General features: G+C 36.9%; 1 protein-coding gene across 6 annotated transcripts in view; it reads left to right on the top strand.

Annotated features, from left to right (window-relative positions):
- ZNF277 (zinc finger protein 277) overlaps positions 1 to 21,232 on the top strand; it is a 171,469-nt gene extending 150,237 nt beyond the window's left edge. For 5 of the 6 annotated variants that reach the window (XM_074193894.1, XM_074193896.1, XM_074193898.1 and 2 more), the window contains 5 exons: positions 6,351 to 6,418; positions 9,373 to 9,469; positions 13,743 to 13,785; positions 16,114 to 16,288; positions 19,834 to 21,231. In XM_074193894.1, the coding sequence (XP_074049995.1) occupies positions 6,351 to 6,418; positions 9,373 to 9,469; positions 13,743 to 13,785; positions 16,114 to 16,288; positions 19,834 to 20,110 (660 nt within the window). In that variant the 3' untranslated portion in view covers positions 20,111 to 21,231. Of the gene's footprint in view, positions 1 to 6,350; positions 6,419 to 9,372; positions 9,470 to 13,742; positions 13,786 to 16,113; positions 16,289 to 19,833 lie in introns of all 6 variants that reach the window. The other variant, XM_074193893.1, reaches the window with a different exon arrangement.
- The last annotated feature ends 1,137 nt before the right edge of the window (positions 21,233 to 22,369 follow it).

Genomic DNA, 22,369 nt, shown 5'->3' with positions numbered 1-22,369 from the left:
ACTAACCCATAGTTCACTCAGGCTCCTCTGGTTATAGATCTTTGGGTCTTTACAGAATCACATAGTCTCTCATTTCCTGACCTAAGCTACTGGGTCCTGTCAAACTTCACTTCGACATTGCACTCCAGGGCCTGCCATTATAATGCATGTAACTGATTCCTTAAGTCCTATGTGTATTGTTTCCAACTTCTCTAAAAAAGAAAGTCCTCGGTGGCAGCCAGGTGACATAGTGGATAAAGCACCAGCCCTGGAGTCAGGAGTACCTGGGTTCAAATCCGGTCTCAGACACTTAATAATTACCTAGCTGTGTGGCCTTGGGCTAACCCTGTTTGCCTTGCAAAAACCTAAAAAAAAAAAAAAAAGCCTCAATATTCTGCTTTAACATCACATATTTATTTATTTATTGGTATTTATAAAGTACTTAAAAGTTTGTGAAGCGCTGCATGAATTATTACATTCGTTGTTGAATCATATTCAGTCATGTCTGACTCTTCATGACTCTTATTTGTAGTTTCCTTGGCAAAAATACTGGGGTGATTTGCCATTTCTTTTTTAAGCTCCCATTGCAGATGAAGAAACTGAGCCAATCAGTCTAAGTGTCTTGCCCAGAGTCACACACTTAGCAAGTATATGAGGCTATATTTGAATTCTGGTCTTCTGACTCCAGGCCCAGGACCCAGCTGCCACGTATTAAAGGTAGCATTCTTATTTTCCAAATTATTAAGAAACCATAGATTATACATACATACATATATATATATATATATATTTATTTATTTATTTGTTTGTTTGTTTGTTTATTGTCACAATCTACTCACCATGTGGCACTACAGCTAATGAGTATCTTAGGCAAGATGATTTTAAACTTAGGTCTTCATATACTGAATCTATCACACTATCTTTATGCCATTCTGCCTCTTCTCAGATATTAAAGATGAGCAAAATGAGAGTTAGTTTGGTCTAATGACTAGAGAACCAGCACCAAAGCCAGGAAATTCAGGGTTCAGGTGCCACTTCTGACTCATGTTGACTATCTCAACCTAGGTCAGCTTTTCATTTCCTAGTTGCCACAGGCAGCTTTCTAAAAGAATAGGTTGCAGAACTGACTCTTATAATAAATATATCGAGTTCTCTACACCATTATGGTCTAATTTTTTAAAAAGATATGCAACTCCAAAATTTAAATTCAATTACAACTCTGAAATAGTAATAATATGACCAGAAGAAATAATGAACAAACACTTTCTATAATGTACTTTAATGTGATTATAGTATCCCATCAGCAACAGGATATGCTTTGGATTGTTTTTGTGGCAGGGATTTGTACCAAGACTTCTACCCCTACTTTTGCCTCCTTGTAGCTCATGGTTTCCATTGGCCAGTTTGTTATTGATGCCAATTGGCCTATACAAAACATCAAACCCTCAATCTCAATCTCATTAGCACCCTATTCTTCCCTACTAAGATAAAGAGCAAGACCATTCAATGTTTGGAGCTTAGCAAGCACTTTTGCTCCTTAGAATTAAAGGATGAGGGATGACTAGGTGATACAGTGGATAGAGCACCAGCCCTGGAGTCAGGAGTACCTGAGTTCAAATCCAACCTCAGACACTTAATTACCTAGCTGTGTGGCCTTGGGCAAGTCACTTAACCCCATTGCCTTGCAAAAACAAACAAATAAAAATAACCCCTAGAATTAAATGATGATAAAGTGAATACTCTCTAAGGGACCAAAGGGAGTTCTGAAGAATTTCCTTCAGGTGTGGATGAGAAATGGGCACAGGGAAGCAGCTTTCCAGGTTACCAGTTATTTGTACCTTAGAAGTTATGACCAACATAAGGGAGATAGATGGTCATGATTTCTTTATGCCATTGGGAATTAAAACCATTTTAATTATCTGTAAAATAAGTAGTTGAGGGGAAAAAAATTCTCCAATACTAGAAAAAACAAGAATTAGAGAAAACTGAGGCATAAAAACTCTGGAGTCATCTGGTTTTAGCCATACTGCCCTAATGAAGAAACATTCTCATTCAATAGGAGGCAGTATGGTACCTCTGATACTGATTCACTGTGTCACCTTGAGTTATTCATTTGAAGTCCTCAAACCCTCAATTTTCCTCATATGGTAAATGAGATTAGGCTGACTGGCCTCTGGGGTCCTTTTCAGCTCTAAATCTATGATCCTTCTATTAGTTCCTTTACTTTTAATAGAATTTTATTTTTGAAGAACTTTGACCAACTATGAAATGAAAAGGAAGGCAGAAGGGAGAGAGTCATTGTTTAAAAGTGCTCCTTTGGGGGCAATTAGAAGGAAAGATGGAGTGTGTTAATATCCCCTCTCCCTGTTCTCATTCTCAGTTTGGCTTCCTATAGGGTAGTATTTTTGACTTGTCATCTGTGGACCTCTTCTCAGGAAGATATTTTAAGGAACTGATTTCTGTACTGGACCATGAAGATCATTGACCCACTCATTGAACAAGTGAGGAAACTGAGTTCCAAAGAAATTATATAACTTGCTCAAGATTCTCTAGTTATTAAAATGTCAGAGCCAGTATTTGAACTCAGATCTTATAATTCTACTTGCCTCATAATGTTCTAGTTTACCCAGGGGAAATTATTGTTTTATTTCCCCTTAGTAAGGATGAAAAGGGTTTTAGGTCCTATAAGGTAGGCAACTTTATTCTCAGTTTTGTGGTAAGCAAATTACAAATATTATCTAATTTAATTCTTACAACAAGCTTGCAAGATAGGTGCTATTAATGTCTTCATTTTACAATTAAGGAAATTGAGGCAGAAACCAATTAAGTGACAAAGTCATACAGAACATAAAGGTGTAACGGATGGATTTCAACTCTAGTCTTCCCTCTTCTTCCTTACTTTCCCATCAGTATCCAGGCACCAGCTACATTCTCTTCACATGCCAAATTTTTTGGAGCTCTGGCTCTCATTTCCACCAAAGCTTTAACATTCCTTGCCCTAAAAAAAAAGTTTTTCTTCTTAAAACAAACAAAAACAAGCTGCTTCTAGTGACTTTGGGATCTTGAGTGAATCCTCATGGATCTCTCTTTGTAGGTCCCTGACAAAAAAGAACCCATTCACACTTAAAACACGTTGCCTTCTTCTTCTTCTGTTCCTAACCCACTTTTGTCTGAGGGTGTGGGTGTGGGTCTGCCTTTCATATCACATACTCTTTCCAACCCTCGCATAAGCCATCTGATGCAGAGGTTTGAGGGGGAGGACCACAAGGCTTTATTGACATGCCTTCCCAACTTTGTTTTTCTCCTGTTCTGTACTTTCGTGATATGATTCATTACCAAACATGATCTCTTAATTAGAAAGTTATGTGTGGTTTTTTTTTTGTTATTTTTTTCTCTGGGTCCTGGTCCTTTAGTAAATGAACCTAGCTCTTCTGTAGAAGAAAGCTATGTAAATGTCTGGGTACTTGTTTTGTACAAATAGTTGTTTTCCTAATTTCCTAATGTTTGGGTTTCCATTTCCCTGAAAAGTTAAATGTAGTTTATGTTGTATTTCCTGGATATTACAAATTAATCTTTTTGGCAGGGAAAGGTGTTTTATCACTTTTTGATCAAGACATTTAATAATAAACAATATCTAAGGAGTAGAAGCGAATGGTGGCATCCACAATGCTCATCTTTGGGGACTTACAATCAAAGATTTGTGATTTTTGTACCCTCCACTCACTCAAGAGCAGAACCTGTATAACTTTGAAGATAAATCTTTAGGAGATACTTGAGTCTTAAAAGACCTGAAGCAACTTTCTATTGGGCATACCAGTCACAAGTATCATAAGCTGAGATTGGAATCCACAGTCTTCCTTACTCCAAATGTGGAATTCTATCTCCTATGACTTGACCTGGAATCAGGAAGACTCATCTTAGCTGGGTGATCCTAGGCAAGTCATTTAATCTTGTTTGTCTCAGTTCCTCCTCTATAAAATGAGCTGGAGAAGGAATCCTGTATCTTTGCCAAGAAAACCCCAAAAGAGATCATGAAGAGTCAGGCACAACTGAAATGAGTAAAGAACAACATCAATAGCATGCCTTGGTCTCTCCCTTGCTCAAAAATTCTTGACAGTGAGATAGACCATGTTTGCCTCAATTCATTTCCAGAGTAAACAATACCTCAAGACACAAAGGAGATAATGCATCTCCCATATAGTGATGATGATGATAATTACTAGCATTTATATAGCGCTCATGTGTCAGATACTTTACAATTTATCTCATATCATTCACTCAACAAGAGGGGAAAATGGGGTGCTATTATTCATGTTTTTACAGATGAAGAAACTAAGGCAGAGGTCACACAGTTAATTAATAAGTGTCTATGGCTGGATTTGAATTTGGATCTTCCTGCATTCAAACGCTGCATTCTATCTACCATGCCACCACATTGTCCAAAATATATCTTACATCTGTCTCTACTAAAATATTTCTGTCTCTGTTTACTAAAATTGGTTATGTTGGGGCAAAGTTATTTCATGTTTCCTGATAGTGGTGTGCTTTTTAACATGCTATGTAAATATACATTGTTACTGTTATGACACAGAATTTATACTATTGTTTTATGCTTATGAAATAACTACCACATCCTTACTCCAAAGACTTATTGTTAAAGAGCATCCAATGGCATTTGGGTTTATGCATCATTAACCTGATAGATTATGACAAGCCTGAAACCTCTCATTAAGTTGACAAATGATGTATTAATTTTATTTTTCTCTCTTTTCACACCTATCCCCATCTCCCTTCCCTCTCCCTCAAAAAAAAATCTCTGGTAGCAATAGTAGTAGTCATTGGTTTTATGAGGATATTTGAATATCATAATCTGCTTTATTTAAATATTAAATTAAGCAAACTTTCATAAAGCACCACCTACCACATACAAGACAATTTCTTAGGCACTTGCATTCAAAGGTGATGACAGAAATTGAAAGTTTGGGCCAAATGTTGTTCATAAAAATAGCCCAAGATTGTACAATTGTACCAATTGTAGGGTCATAGGTTTAGTTAACCTTAATTCCAAGGTAATCACATCCTTCCTGCTCATTTCACAACCAAGAAAATGAAGTCAAGGGAAGTGTTTCACAGAAGTAGTAAGGGTGGTCCTGGGTTTACATTCATATGCTCAGACTCTCAGTCCAGACTCCTATCTGATCTGATATACTTGTCTCTGTCTTAGCTACTCAGTCTTATATAAGTCTAAAAATTTACTTCTGTTAGTCTCAATTTCCTCATCTTTTTCAAAAGCGGGGGAGAGAGCATGATGCCCCATTTATCCCTATTATTCTCAGGCTTGACTTGCCTTGAGAAAGATGTTACCACTATACCCTGTCCTCCCCAGACTAGTGCGTAAGCTGTTTTTGCCTAGTTTACTGGAGGAGAAAAGGGCAGGAAAGGAACAGATGGTATTAACATGATATAAATTAAGATCTGCTGAAACTGGGGGACAGCATTTGAGAAGAAAACAGAAACTATTGAACTAAGCATCTATGGTCCAGCTTCACATACAAGTGACAAGGTTACCTATCCATCATCATTTTGTTCAGTACACGTGAGGGAGAAAGGAGATGATTCTAGTTTAGCTTTAGTTTAGATCTTTTTTTAGATCTCTTTTTTTCTGGAAACAATTGTAAAGATTTGTAATTTTCTCAATAGCTCAACATTCCTTTAACCAGAAAGTGATCTCTGAGAGTTACTGTGCTGAAAGATTCATCCCCTGCAGTCAAGTTTAAAATGAGGAAAAAACTTTCTCATTAGGTTGACTGATCATCAGATGATAAACATGAGGCAGATATCAGTCTGTTCTTAGGCCCAATTTTGAAAATGCAAACCATTCTTTTCTCTGTGGCTTACTTTTTCTTTAGATGATCCAAGTCATGGATGTTGCAAATACTGGGGTATATGCTAAGCTACTCAGGGACAGGGTCTGTTTTGGTTCTTCACTCTTTTATTTCCAGGCATTTGCCCTTGGGAGGGGATTTAAAAGTTAAATTGAATAGTGATATAATTCTCATTTAGGAGAATCCAGAGATATAGTTAATCTAAAATTATTGATAATTTTTAAGTCAGCAATTTAAAATGAATGGAATGATTCTTTGGCTTATTTTTAAAGGGAACTTCAATTTATATTGTATTTATGAAAATTTTGGAGAATTCCTATTCTCCCATCTCAAAGGGAAGAATCTGTCAATTGGGCAAGCATAAAGTCTGTCTAAATCTTTTAATGTTTGTATTGTTTCAAGAGCTGGGAATCTTCTAGAAGTTTCGGAAACATATTCTTAATCCTATTCTTTATTTTTCTGATCTTCTTGGTCTAACTTGCACAGGAACTCGGAAAGTCCTGGGAAGAAGTTCAGTTGGAAGATGATCGGGAACTGTTGGACCATCAGGAAGAGTAAGAATTGTTGCTATTGTTTGTGGCCACTTCTTTAACTAGGAGTAAATCAATATTTGGGAATGTGTTGTCTAAAGAGAAGTAACAGAGAAATATTTCTCCCTGGATCATGAATTCAGTAACTTGACTCTTATTTGATGATGTTTGACAGTAGATCTTTCAGTATAAATTAAGCAAAACTTCTTTAATTTGATATTGGTTAAGTCAAAATAACTTCTAAAAAATAGCCAAGACAATTGTTATTCCTACTAGATAGGGTTTTCTATTAAGGTTACTTGTTTAATTGAGAGCAAATGTGAATCTGTAAGTGGTATATAGAGAGATATATAATTCAAAGAGGAAATTGCATCCCAGAGTATATCTTGCATTATTAAGCTGGTCTAAAAACCTGAAGTGATGTGATCTTTGGACCTCTTCAATTGTTGTCTGCTCCACCCTGATCAGACCACATCCAGAATATTATGTTCAATTCTAGGGGCCATATTTTAAGGACATTGATAAGCTGAAAAGACTTCAGAATAGGGCAATGAGGATGACTGAAATTACTACTATAATAAAGATCAATCAAAGGAACTGGAGAAGAAAATACTTGGGGAGTGGGGAAGAGGGGGGGTTAGAAGGAAGGAGGAGCTTAAAATATTTGCAGTGATAGCATATGAGAAAGAACTTAGGGCAGCTAGGTGGCATAGTGGATAAAGCACCAGCCTTGGAATCAGGAGTACCTGGGTTCAAATCCGGTCTCAGACACTTAATAATTACCTAGCTGTGTGGCCTTGGCCAAGCCACTTAACCCCATTTGCCTTGCAAAAACCTTAAAAAAAGAAACAAAGAAACAAAGAAGAAAAGAAACAAAGAAAAGAAACAAAGAAAGAACTTAGACTAAGTCAAATTGAGGCAAATTCAGAACTTCTTATCAATTAGAGTTGTCACCAAGTGGAATAGGATGGCTGGGGATGGTGGTGGCTTCCCAACACTGGAAGTGTTCAAATATATGCTAGAAGACCATTGACAGGTACATTGTAGAGGCGATTCTTGTTTCAGTTATGTTTCTGATGGAATAGTCTCTGAGTTCCTTCTAATTATCTATGAAGTGGAGGAGGGGGAATAACTGTTCATCCTATTCCTAAGACTCTTCATCTCAACTATCAAGTTTAAGAAATGCTCAACTCATGCCATTTTCATTGCAAATTGCTCAGCTTTTTTTCTTGGTCTCCTGAGTTTTGAAATAATATTTAGCTAAAGTAAATACCAAAGTTGGTATTCTACCATCTTCTTTGTAATAACAGGGAACCTGTTTAGTAGGTTCTCTAGACTTTGGAAAACAGTATTTCTTTAGAGGACCCTCATTAGTATATTTTACAAAGTAAATATTTACATTTCAATGCCACATTATCTCACGAACAAGACTGGAAATGCAGAATGAGTAGCTCATACTGACCACCTCCATCCCCCACCCCTACACACACAAACACACACACAGAAAAGAAACCTCATTCTTAATTTTGCCAAGAAAAGAGAGGGAGATGTCATGTATGATCACACCAGAAATTAATGGCTTCTTGAATAGCCATTGATTTTAAGTATGAAGGTTCCTTGCTCTCTGAGTAGAATTCAAGAAGAGTACATCATCTCAAACCCTCTTGAGAAGAGTACATCATCTCAACCCTTCTCTAACACCTATCTTCCCAAAGGTGCTCATTAGCATTTCAAAAAAAAAGGAAGAAAAAGGGATTTCTGCTATACAAGATTCCCCAGGAGTTCCTGGTAAAATAACCATTATTTCTATGGTGGGGGGAAAAAAAAGGATTGTTTTGAAATGCAGCATGTACCATTTGTCATGCAGAAACATGTTCCCAGCATCTTGCCTGGCTTGTGTACACTCAGTGGCTGTAGTTAACACATCCCTTGATATATCTCCTTGTGCAAATTAGACCTAGTTGTCTCAGAACAGAGTCTGCCAGAAACAACTGCTGTTTCATGATTCCCACTCATTCATTAGTGGGATAGTTGTTCAGAGGAGAGTAGGATATGAGAAAAAAGGATCAGCACCTGTTTGTCATTTATACTAATTTCATGGTACTTCTTAGAATTTCAAAAGCTAACAGATAGACATAATGTGTTGTGACAGTTTCTGGGGAAATGTCAAGGTTGAAAAAGATTTGGCTGGTCTCCCTCTAGCATACTGGGAGGGGAGAACCTAATGGCTAGTGCCACCTAGGAACCACAGAGATGAGAGGGCACAGGCACACCTCCCAAATACACTCTTTGTTTGCTTAATTTGAATGTTTTATCAAAAATATTACAGTGAACATCAATGTAATCAGATAAATTTGCCTAATATCTATTTACCTTTAAATTAATTTCAATCAAGTCATAACAATTCACCTCTTCACTCCAAGTTCTCATCAGGATTCGCTGTTCATTTTCATATACTTTTCCTCCTGGTAGTGATAGTTAATCTATATTCCCATTCTTGTGGTTATGATTATTTTGCATTAATTCAGGACTTTGCAGATTTCTTTTTATCTTTCATATTCATCAGTCTCTGCTGTATTTCAGGATTCTGGTATATTCTTATTCCACAGTTTATTTAGTAATCCCTCTACTGCTGGACTTTATATGTGTGTGTATACATATACATATGTATATATGCATATATGAATATATATCTATACATACATTTCTGCCACTGAAATCTTAAAATAAATAGCTCTTTTTTGTTGTTCTGACAATACTTAGATTTTCAGTGACAGGTAATTTATGACATTTACCAGGACTTTTTCTTTTTGAACCACAATGCAAAAAGATTCTGCATATTTGCAATTCTACCAACAATGGATAAGTGTACCTCTTCCTCCACAGCCCAGCTACCATTATTGTGCTGCTTTTCATTCTTTGCAGTCTGAGCAGACTAATAATGAAGGTCATCTCCATTTTATGTTTACTTTATACAGTGACTGGTCTGATTGGGAAGAACATCCTGTCTGTGCTGTTTGCTTGTTTTGTGAAAAACAAGCAGATACTACTGAAAAATTACATAGCCATATGAAGGTAAGATGTTGTGTTAATTATTTTATTTGTACTCTGCTGTGTAAAAGAAATGCAAATCATGACCTCATCCTTAATGGCTAGAGCCTCCTGTTGTTCAGAAATTTTTCATTTATGTCCAACTCTTTGTGACCCCTGCTGGGGTTTTCTCTGCAGAGATACTAGAATAGTATGCTGTTTCCTTGTCTAGCTAATTTTATAGATGAAGAAACTGAGGCAAACATGGTTAAATGACTTTTTCAAGGTCACATAGCTAGGAGGTGACTGAAGTCTAATTTGAACTCAGGAAGAGGAGTTTTCCTGACTCTATTCATTTCACTACCTAGCTGCCTACTGCCTCTTATCTATCTCCATCCTGAAGGCAAGGTTTGGAAGTATGATGACAGCACATAATCCAGAGGCACCTAGGTGGCACAGTGGGTAAAGCACCAGCCCTGGAGTCAGAAGGACCTGAGTTCAAATCTGAATTTATTTATTTATAATAATAATATAATAATATATAATAATATAATATAATAATAATTGCCTGGCTGTGTGACCTTGGGCAAGTCACTTAATCCCATTGCCAAGGAGAAAAAAAGGACAGCACATAATCCACTCAATGTAATCTAATGATCCAATATGTGTGGTTTTTAGGGGAATTTCAGTATAATTCTAGTCTACAGAGTCAAATGTGAATTCAGTTAAACACTCAGGCTACTGTAGGTAGAGATATGTCCACATCCTGAATCTCATTCCTATGTTGCCTGCCCTGGGTAGAGATTGTGGGAATCTGTTCTTTTCTGTACAAAGCTGTGGTGCAAGCAATGTGAAAAGAGTGCTTTTATAAAGAAAACTGCAAATATCCCACAGATAGACTTTTCCTTTTCACTCTCTACAACTTATTTCTTTTTTAAAATAAAATTAAAAATGCAAGATGAACAAGTCTAGAATCATTTGCTCATAATTTTGCCTTGGCCTCATGGGGCATGAATGTGGAGGCAGATCTCCCTAAAGCAGGAATCTTCCTCAAAACCCTCCAACCAAGTAGATGTGGTCATTTATGCAGGTGACTGTAGGCGAGGCTGCCAATTTATAGAACCCCTGGAGAGTTGGAGAAAAATTTAGAAGTGACCTTGCTGATCAATAAGAAATATCCAACACTACATTACTAACAGATGGCTATCAGACCTTTCCTTGAACCCTACATGATGAAGTCTCAATGGAATAAATTTTCATATATATGACCTAGGTAAGTGGAGTGGCACAGTGGGGAGAGTGCTGCTCATGGAGTCAGGAAAATCTGAGTTCAAATGCCACCATAGACATTTACTAGTCATCTGACCCTGGGCAAATCATTTAATCCCTCTCAGTTTTAGTTCCCTTATCTGTAAAATAAGGGTAAAAATAGCATCTATCTTTCAAAGTTGTTATTGGGATAAATATACAGGATAAATAATATATATGGTATAATATATGTAAAGCAATGGGCAAAACTTACAATGGAAATACTAGCAATGATAATAATGATGATGATGAACTTACTAAATGCATTGAATGCCTATTGAGTTAAGAATACTCATTGCCTATCATGAGCCTGTAAGTCAAAACAACATCAAAATATCTACAAGCCATGAATCTATCATTCAGGCTTACTGTGGGCTGGGTGTGGGGGGAGAGCTTTGTGGTAGACAGAAAAGAGCCTTCATTTTGGAGTCTGAGGACTTAGGTATAAATCCTGTCTGTTATTTAACTTTGACAAGTCACTCTCTGGGCTTGAAGTTCCTTATGAATAAAATGAGGGAGAGGGCTAACTGCTCTCCAAGGTCCCTTCCAGCTCTCATTCTTATAGATAAGAAAAGAGGATCTTAGAAACTAGACAAAAAGTTCAATCCAATCAAAATCGGATTCTCTTCTCCTTCAAGGAAGACTTAAAATTCTAATTAAGATCAGTATAACCCCCCCAAAAAAATCTAGTACAAGCCTCTGGCAACTCCAGAGGACTCTAAAGGACACAAAAGAATGTCTCATCCAAGAAGAACAAGATTCTTTAACCTTTTGAGTAGCATGGACATCTTTGTCAGTCTATTGAAGCCTATGAGTCCCTTCTTATAAACATATGACACGGGGTGGCTAGGTGGCACAGTGGATAAAGCACCAGCCCTGGAGTCAAATCTGACCTCAGACACTTAATAATGACCTAGCTGTGCGGCCTTGGGCAGGCCACTTAACCCCATTTGCCTTGTAAAAACCTAAAAAATAAAATAAAATAAATAAATACACATATGACATAGGATTATAAGCACAGGATCAATTCTGTCAGACACACATAGTCTCCCCACCCTCCCCAAATCAGTAAACTCTAGTAGCTCCCAGTTGCCTCCAAGTTCAAATACAGAATACTCAGTTTGCCATTCAGAGCTCTTCAATGTGGTCTCTACCTACCTTTCCTGTCTTCTTACTCCTCACTCCTCAACACAAATCTTCAGTCCAATTGACAGGGGCTTCCTGGCTGCTCCACCATCAAGATATTACAGTTATCCTTTCAACATCGTAGTTTTCCCCATCACAATTTTAATACAACTAGCGTTGGCATAAGAATTTTTTTTCATGTTTGATATTTTATTTTATTTTTCCAATTTCATATTATGAAGATTTTTCAAAATTCATCCACTTGTATATTTACAAGTTACACTTTTTTCTACCACCATTCCTTCCCATCCTCCTTTCCTCAGTGGCAGTTGTACATGTACATTTGGGTTTAACATGTTTATACATTAGTCATTTTGTAAATGAACAGTTAGGACTAAGAGAAAAGAAAGAACATAAGCTTTTAAAAAGTGAACATAGTATCCCTTCAGATTCTGTTTTTTTGTTTGTTTTTTGCTTTTTTTTCCCCCCCTCTGAATGTGGATGGTGTTGTCCATAACACATCTCCCAAGGCTGGCATAAAAAATTAAATGGGAATTTTTTTAGGAGTTTTAAAGAAGCTTTAGATGACATATAAAAGATAACAGATGACACGGAAAAAGATTAGAAGCTCAGAATTGCTTAAAATATATGTATAGTATTATTGTATAATATGGCCTATGATCAAATACATAACTCAAATTTTACATTAAGGTACTATAAACATCCCATAAAAGAAAAAAAAATCAAACTTCTTTTCTAGTACAAAGTGAGGTCCAAAACATTTTTCATGGATTTTCTTATCTGTGGGGGCATCATGTCCCTAAATATTGCAAATGTGGAAGAGATAATTGTACATCTCTTAGCTCTAACCATTTTCTCTAGATGTTCCTCATTCCTAGAACACTTTCCTTTTTGTATTGACTACTGACTTTTCTGGCTACCTTTAAGGTCCCAACTATAGAAAACTTTCCCTAAACCCTCTTAATTCTAGTACCTTCTCTCTGTTAATTATTTCCCATTTATCCTATATATTGCTTGCTTTGGTTACATTTGTTTGCATTTTGTCTCCCCCTTTAGATTATATTGAATTGAGATCTCCTTGAGGGAAGAGACTGTCTTTTGCCTTAATACACATTTATTAATTATAAAGGAAATCAAGTCTATTGAAATACAGTCATGAAAAAATTTTTCAAAAACAAATTTGCAGGGCGGCTAGGTGGCACAGTGGATAGAGCACTGCCCCTGGAGTCAGGAGTACCTGAGTTCAAATCTGGCCTCAGACACTTAATAATTACCTAGCTGTGTGGTCTTGGACAAGCCGCTTAACCCCATTTGCCTTGCAAAAACCTAAAAAAAAAATTACAGGCCACATGTAAAGAACTCTTCATTTTTGACATAAGAATGATCATAAGAGCTTCACAAACATGAAAACATAGCAGAAGAATAGCATTAGATGGGGCCTCCAAGGATATCTGCTATATTCTACTTCCCCAAATTCCCCATACCACTTCTAGCAGGTACCTTATAAGTAATAAGAGGGTTTATGCTAGAGAAATCAAAGAAGTCCATATATTTTATAGGTAGATGGAGAAGAGTTGGCCATTTACACAACTTTCGCTTAATAAAGTAAAGTAAAATGGGAAGAGGTATTTCAAATCTATCTGATCAATTTCTGCTAAGCTGTATAAACTAGAGTTTAGATTTTAAAAAATTCAGAAAAGGAAAATGGTGGATACAAGTTGAGTTTCCATGGAGCTCAGACTCCTGGGTGTTCTTGATAAGCCCACTTTATGTTTAAAAATTCAACATGAATTATGGAAAAACTCATAGGATTATGCATTTGTGTAGCAATGTATATAAATGAATAATGACTATTTATTTACAGGATGCACATGAATTTGATCTTCTAAAAATAAAATCGGAACTTGGTAAGTATGGTATGCTCTACCCTGCAATGAAACATTTTTTATTAAAGGCCCTATAAAACAATCCACAGATCTTAAATGTTTTCTTAAGGACTACTAGAAGGTTGTAAGATTGAGTATTTTGTTGGATTCTTTTGCCTTTCTTTTTTAAGACTACATATAGAGAGAGAAAGAAAAAGAGGAAGCTGTGTGTATGTGTATATGTGTGTGTGTGTGTGTGTATACATATATTAAACTATATATGTATAAAAAAATATATATATATATATATATATACACAGACAGACAGAAAGAAAGAGGAACTATAAATATATTCAGAAAGAGAAGGAAAGAAAGAGACTGGGTCAGCTAAGTGGCATAGTGGATAAAGCACCGGCCTTGGAGTCACGAGTACCTGGGTTCAAATCCAACCTCAGACACTTAATAATTACCTAGCTGTGTGGCCTTAGGCAAGCTACTTAACCCCATTTGCCTTGCAAAAAAACCTAAAAAAAAGAAAGAAAGAAAGAAAGAAAGAAAGAAAGATACTTTGAGAAGATCTATAATCTACCTTCTTTTAAACTATAACAGTACTCTAAAGTCAGAGATGGAAACTATTTGCCCAAAATGTTTTCCATACACAATGTAGCAAAGAATTAAAGAAGTTTTTCCCAGGCATTTTGAAATTTAAATCTTCCATTGTTTTTTATCTGACTTTTCCACACCCTTTACTAGACTTCTTTATGAGTGCTTTATCATAATTTGGCAAACTATATGCAGCCCATAAGCCAAATGCATTTACATAACTCCCAGAGACCTTAGGGATACAGATCTCCTGAAAAGTTTGTTAGGGAAGGCAAAACTTTAAGTATTTGGCATATGTGAACATTAGAAGACTCAGTTATTTCCAACTGACTCTGTTTCATGCTACCATGAGGAGTAGGGATTGAGACGAGGACTGTAATTTCACTGATATAAAGAATTAGGGAAGAATATCCTTCCAACCTGGTTCAGCAACCTTTTTACAGCCTATAGTAGTAGAAAATGATCTAGAGCACTGAGAGATTGATGTGCCAGACAACACAGCCAGCATAGGTCAGAGGTGAGACCTGAACTCAGGTCTTGTAAGCTCCTTCATGCTACCATATTTGGAATAATAATGGTGATTAAAAGTGAAGAAGCAGCATGGCAAGATAGAGGAATGACTTTAGAATCAGGAAAACCGAGGTTCAAATACTCTTTCTGATATTTCCTGGCTACATAACCATAAGCAATCACTTTACTGCCCAGTTTGCCAGACAGATGTTCAGGACTGAATTCCAAATGTACTGTCAATATAAATCAATAAAAAAGTCTGAATTCTTATCATATGATCCATTATTGAGAAACATGACTCCTCCCTCCAGTATTATGCTGTATAAATATCAATTCAGGGGGCAGCTAGGTGGCGCAGTGGATAGAACACTGGCCCTGGAGTCAGGAGTACCTGGGTTCAAATCCGGCCTCAGACACTTAATAATTATCTAGCTGTGTAGCCTTGGGAAAGTCACTTAACCCCATTTGCCTAGCAAAAAAACCTAAAAAAAAAGAAAAAATATCAAGTCAAAGAAAAGTATTATCCATTCTGTTTGTCTCCTCTTGCAATTACTGAACACTTTGAGTATTGTAAAAAAAAACCAGTCAGCAATCATCGATATAAAAGGATTATATGATTCATTTTGCATTTTGATGAAGTTTTGAGAAAATCTAAAACCACCTCCTTTGGCATAATATTCAGGCAGAGACTGGGTGGTTATGTATTGTAGAAAGGATTCCTGTATTGGGAGGAGGTGAGATTGGATCAGAGGTGTCAAATACACAGTCCACAAACTTAGAAGGGAAGATCTGAAGAATTCAACAGTTATGCCTAATCTAGCTCTAGAACTACTGAGAAAAAATTCTAACTGAAATATCTAAAGTCTATCTAAGGCCTTCCACAGCCAACCCAGATTATGGGGCAAATTTCTCAAGCGAGAAGAACAGAAGTATTATAGCACTAAGAATACTGGTAACTAGTTTGTCAACAATAGGTGCAAACACAAATGACCACTTCTTGCCTCTCAGCACTACTGGACTCTGTGGACCTCTTTTTGCTTTCATTATTTTACACTACTAAAATCATTAGAATGCCTTTCTTCTTAGTGCCAAACCTTTCCTCCACCCCCTCCCTTTTCTTTCCACCCATCTTAATGCATTCTCAATCCTTAGAGTACTGTGAAAAGTCTAAATGACTTTTTAAAAAATATATAGCAGTGCAAAAGCAATTGTCTAATGAATCATCTGGCATGATTTTACTTCCTGCCATCTTCCCAGGATTACATTTCTACCAACAAGTAAAATTGGTCAACTTCATTCGGAGGGAAGTCCATCAATGTAGATGCTATGGCTGTCATTTGAAATTTACTTCCAAAGCAGAATTAAAGAATCATATGGAGAAAGCTAAACACATATCAATGCTTCCTGAAAGAACCACATGGGATCAGCCACAGTAAGTATTGTGCTATCACATGCACCTAATTTCCTTCTCCCCATCTTCCTACTTCCCACATTTCAATATTTTTAAATTGCTAAAAAACTGATTAACTGGTTTACAACTGCTTAGATGTGCATTATTAATCTCTTAAGTATCCCTTGCCCTGACCCATAATATAACCTTCTTTTGGAACTATCATATAAGATCTTATATATTCCTTTGGATAATGCCAGTTCAGAAGGATTCCAGTATGGAAACTGTGAGTCATAAATTTAAAGCTGAAAGGGGCAATCTTGTCCAATCTCTTTATTTTACAGATGAGGAAACTGAGGCCAGGAGAGGTGAAGTGACTTGTCTAAGGTTACACAGGTAACCTAGGAGTTAAATTCACATCCTCTGCTTCTAAATCCATCCTTCCACTGTACTTCACTACAAAGTGTACTTTCTGTATTGGAGTCACAGAGCTCTATCGCTCACCCCAGATGGATTCCTTAGAAAAGGAACTTATGAATTCCCAGAGTTATCCCTCAACTAGGCATCTTCCCAAGAGAGTGGAAAACCCAACTGAATTCATGTAAGACATCTCCAAATGTCTTCCATGACTCTCGAATGGAAGTGGGCGTAAACTTGTTCTGTATTTCTCCAAAAGGCACAACACTTGAGCAAATGAGTAAGAGTTACAAATAGGCAAGCACATTTCAGCTCAGTGAGGGATCTGACCATCTCATAAGATAATGAAATTCTAGTTCTTGATAATATTCAGGCAGAGACTGGGTGGCTATCTATTGTAGAAAGTATTCCTGTATTGGGAGGAGGTCAGATTGGATTGGAGGTGTCAAATACACTGCCCGCAAACTTTCCTGAGTGCCATCCAACCCAGGTTAAAATGTAATTAGGAAATATTTGACAAAATAAAAATTAAATATAAAACAAAAATACAAAGTCATAATAACAAATAATATGAAAATGCAATAGATGTATCTATAATAACATTTAATATAATTATAGATGATATATAATATAAATAATAATAGATAAAATTTGTACATGATCTTCTAAGTGACAATAAGGTCAACAGGGTCCCTTGTATATGATTTAATGACCCCTGTTTCTGTTTGAGCTTGACACCATTGGACAAGATGATCTCCCAACATCCCTTTCAATTCTTTTTTTTAAGGTTTTTTTTTCAAGGCAAATGGGGTTAAGTGGCTTGCCCAAGGCCACACAGCTAGGTAATTATTATTAAGTGTCTGAGGTCCGATTTGAACCCAGGTACTCTTGACTCCAAGGCCAGTGCTCTATCCATTACACCACCTAGCTGACCCTCCCTTTCAATTCTAAGATTCCATATTACTCTACCAATTTAATAAAGAATATTGCACCTTGCTTTAATTTTCTTTTTTTCTCCCCCTTCTTTCCCCCTCTGTGGGATTCCATAGATCACCAAGGTCATTTGAGCAGCAGTAGCATAGCTTATGACAAATTGGTAAGAGTATTGGACTTAGAATCAAAGGAGACCTAGGTTTAAGTTCCATCTGCCACATTTATTCTTTCCCTCTCTGAGCTTCAGTTTCCTCATCTATAAACTGGAGAGATAATGATACCTACAGGACTTACCTAGAAGAACTATTGTGATGATCATATAATTACTTCGTAAAAACTGTCATCATTAGTTCTTATTACCCAAAAATTACTTGTGCCTTTGAATACTGTTCTGATTAAATATTTTCAGCAGATCTAGATGGATCCCCAAATGATTGTCAGTCTAAGGAATGAGGGCTGAGGTCATCTAAAGGACCAGTGCCTAACTGGATGTTTTATATACATGGGTATCACTTTCCCTCCATTCTTAAAAGGTAGAGAAAGGAAGCACAAGCTGAATCCTGCCTGGAATAATTGCTGGCAACACCTGACCATACCAACTCATCACCCTTATCCTCAGTGTTTAGCAATACAGTTTTTCTCTTTTCTTACACTTTCTTCCTCCTCTCTTTTCTTTCTGACTCCTTCTGAATCAGTGCTTTGGGTCTGACAGTGGCACCAATAGCCATTATTTGTGCTCAGTGATGGTATTCAGAGTTCAATAGATTGCTAATCATTTATAAGTGGGTACACCTGAATATACTGATAATATGCCAGAATGTTCCAGGGACTTCCTTCCAGTCTCAATCTTTTCTTTCTTTTCTGTCCACTCCAATCCAACAATCATCTTTTCAATGTCTGCTGTGTGCAGGATTCTAAGGAAATGAAATGAAATTTTTCAAAATGAAAAATAGCCCCAACCCTAAAGGAGCTCCCCCCCCCCACTTCTTAAACTGAGAGATGCAACATGTAAACATATACACAATAATTTGAGGAGAACGAAGCAAATACTAACTATGAGGGTAAGATCAGGAAAGACTTCCCATTAGAAGTGATACCTGAGCCAAGTTTTGAATAATAACATGAATCCTAAGAGGTTAGAATGTAATGTTCTCTAGACATACAGAACCTCTTCAACAAAGGTTAGTTGGGGGAAGGCAAGCTTAAGCACAATGCAACTGGAAGAACATTGAACTTGAGGTCTAGAAGGCTAATCCCACCTCAGACATTTACTATTTGTGTGATCCTGGTAAATCACTTTATTTCTCTGGTCCTCAATAGCCTAATCTGTAAAATGAGACAATTGGACCCAGCAATCTTTAAAATTCTTTTTTGCTCTAAAATCTATACTCATCAATAAGTAGAAAACTAACTAGAATGCTGATCAAATGAAATAAGCCTGGAAAAAAAGATTGTCCTTCCTTCTCTGTTCTGTTCAATTCTTTCCTTCCCTGTTCTTCCCTTCTCTCTCCCTCCTTTCCCCTACAGTCCCCCTCCTTTCTTCCCTTCTATTATTTTTATTCCCATGTCTTTGTTTTTTCATTCTTTTCCTTTTTCAAAAATTTTTGAAAGCATTCCTTCTCTCTGCTGTAGATACCAGTGTCTACTTCACTCTTGCTGATATCCTGTGAAATAATGGGTAAGAATGGAATAGGAAAGTATCCTGCAAGCATCTGAAGGCTTTTTTGAAACCAACAGGAAATATTCTGATATTGGAGTATGACCATGATTCTAGAGCCTTTAATTTCCTCTAATTGGCTTGATGTCACCCAGGGAACAGCTGGACCTCAATAAGTGTATTATGGTAGTTCTTTTCTTCTCAGTCATATGTATTTAGAAAATTTGGATTCTGACTGACCTGGAAAACTGAGAGAGGAAAGCCAAGTGGGCAAGAATCCCAGGGCTTGGGAAAAGGGAAGTTTCCTTTACTGCCACATATTAAGAAGAGTTGCATTAGAAGAAAAACGAGGGGTGACATTCTGGAATTCACTGGAATTGTCCCTGGTCATCATCCAGTGTAAGTTTGTCTGCCAGTAAAAAATAAAGTGAAGACAATTCAGAGGTTGTTTGTTTACAAAATTCAGCATCTATTGTTGGCAAGTGTTTCAGTTTTCACTGTCAAGAACAGAATAAACTAGCTGACTACAATTGCCCATTAAAGATGAGGCTTTTTAACGCATTTGTTTCTGTGTTTTCAGGTATTACTTTCCAACCTATGAAAATGACACCCTCCTGTGTGCGCTGTCTGACAGTGAAGGTGACCTGGGTGCTGAGGGGCTGAAGGAAGATGATATCCCCATCATCGGGGAGGATGTGTCCAATCTGCAGGCTCTAAAGCAAAGCAGTGTTTTGAACCAGTTGCTACAAGGAGAAGGCTCAAAAAGCCAGAGAAAATCTCTAGCCAACAGCAGGAATGTTGAGCCAGCTTTAAAACCCAAACAGGAAAAGACAGTTCAGATTCAACACAAGACTTAAACCTAACGAGGACCCTTGGAGATCATCTCATCCAACCCTGTCAATTTTATAGACAAGAAAATAACTCCCAAAAGGTTTTGTGATTTGCCCTGGAAAAGACTAGAAGTAACTAGCACAACCAGTATGCCAACTAAGGTTCCAAGACAGGTCGAGAAAATATGGGAAGTTTGGTCCAGAATTCAGCAGGTCATTATTTGACCTAAGGTCACCTGCCAATGGAAAATGAAGTCCAGAGGATTTAAATGTGTTAATTCATTTGCAACGCTTGTAATGGCTACATTAATTATTCTGAATAAAATTTCCACATGAATTGTTCTGCAAAACAGTGATTGGCTTTTCATATTGTACTATCTTGGGAGCATGGCCGTAGGCAAAGGGGCCTCCTGGGATGAAAGCATAGGACAAAATCTCCCCCTCCATGAACTTTGTACAGGCTCTCATACTTGAAAGGTACTTTCTTCTCACCTCTGCCTCAGAGAATTCTAGTTTTCTTCAAAGCTAGACTCAAGTGACATCTACAGGAAGAAAAAGCAAATCCTTTGTATGCCCTCAACAGAAATGTTTTGGGGGTTTTGCAAATAGAAAAATCTTTATTTTTTGTATAATCAAAAGCTTCCCCCTGACATTTATTAGCTATAGTTTTCTCTTACTCTCATCTTAAAAGTGAGATCCTATACATTTTTTACTTGCATTTTTGACTTACCTGTCAAAATTTGGCTCCACACTGTCTTTCTACAATGACTTTAACAATAACTGACTCCCAAAACATATTTTAATTCTCCCTCATTCTCTCCCTCCTTCCCCTTTCCCTCCCCTCCCTTCATACCCTGCCCACTCACTCACCCACCCACTGGACCACTTGCTCTTTCCTAAGCACAGAATTCCATCCCTTGCATCCATTCTCCTTCCTTACACCTGACTCTTGGAACCCCTTCAGGGCTCAGATTGTCCCTTCCTCCAAGAAGCCTTTCCTAATTCCACACCAGTTGTTAGTAACCTCCCACTACACCTCTGAAATGACAGTATAGCAATACTTGGAGCAGTTACGTAACTCAGGAGACAGAGTGGAGCATATGGAGTCAGGAAGATCTGAATTCAAGTCCTCCTTAGTTACTTCATCTGTGTGAATCTGAGCAAGTCATTTAACCTGACATCAAACCAGGTTTGCCTGAGGTTCCTCATCTGTAAAATGAGTGGAGAAGGAAATAGCAAAACTACTCCAGTATCATTGTCCAAAAACCCCAAATAGGGTCATGAAGAGTTAGAGTGAGTGACTGAAAACAACTAAACAACAGAAATAACAATATACTTAATAAATGTTTTCTGCTAGAATCAAGATATAAAAGGGAAATGAATATTTCTAGTTTTTCAGTATAGGTCCAATGGAATATCTCTGTAGCAGTGTTTCATGGGATGCCTTTCTTCCAATTGTATGTTTAAGTATGAGAAATCTTAAAGGTGTTGCAGGAAAACCAAATGCTTATCTAAAGTACAGAAAGTCAGTGGCTCACATCCCAAGGAAAAAAAAATCTCAATTACTTCACTAATCTTACTTGGAATCTGGTGTAGGACTTAGTTTTTCCCTACACCAATAGGTATAGAAAGACAGGTTGGAGCCAGATTAAGATTAGCTTTAAATTCAAGCAAAAAAATTTATTTAAAAGTTTTTCATAGTAAAACTCTTTGTAAATAGTTGTTTCTTAAAAATATTTAAATTTCCAAATTCCTAACCAATGCTAAATAAGAGAACTCATCACAAAATTTTGCATATTTTCAAAATTATTCATAATGATACAAAAAATATTTTTGAAGTCAATAAGTTAACATATGCTGTACTATCTACATCAGTGGGAAAAAATTGTCATGCAAGGAGTTCCCCACATCTATAAAATTACATATTGGGACCAAAAAAATTGCTTTTCTTTGCACAATCTGTTCTGTAATCATGTGTTTCTGAGTCCATATATTTCATAGTTTCTTGATCATGATGCTCTAAAACAATGCTTTTAAAGGGGAAATCAGTCAAGATTTCTTGTATCATGATTATACTTTGTCCATTCTGACTGGGCTTTATAAATGCCCCCTTCCCCAAGGGTACATTGAAGTGAAAAGGAAAGAATTCTTCCCCCAGGAGTCCTATCATTTTTCTGATTCCACACATTTCCTATCTTGCTGGTTATTAACTGGTTATTAACAGTCAGTAACTAAAGAGAAAATTCAACCTATCTTCATGGTTCAGCTGAAATATTTGTTGAGCAA

The sequence above is a fragment of the Macrotis lagotis genome, chromosome 7, assembly GCF_037893015.1.
Source record: "Macrotis lagotis isolate mMagLag1 chromosome 7, bilby.v1.9.chrom.fasta, whole genome shotgun sequence".
Taxonomy (NCBI): Eukaryota; Metazoa; Chordata; class Mammalia; order Peramelemorphia; family Peramelidae; genus Macrotis; species Macrotis lagotis.
Note: the sequence above shows the minus strand (reverse complement) of the source record. Positions and strands in the feature narration are given on the sequence as shown.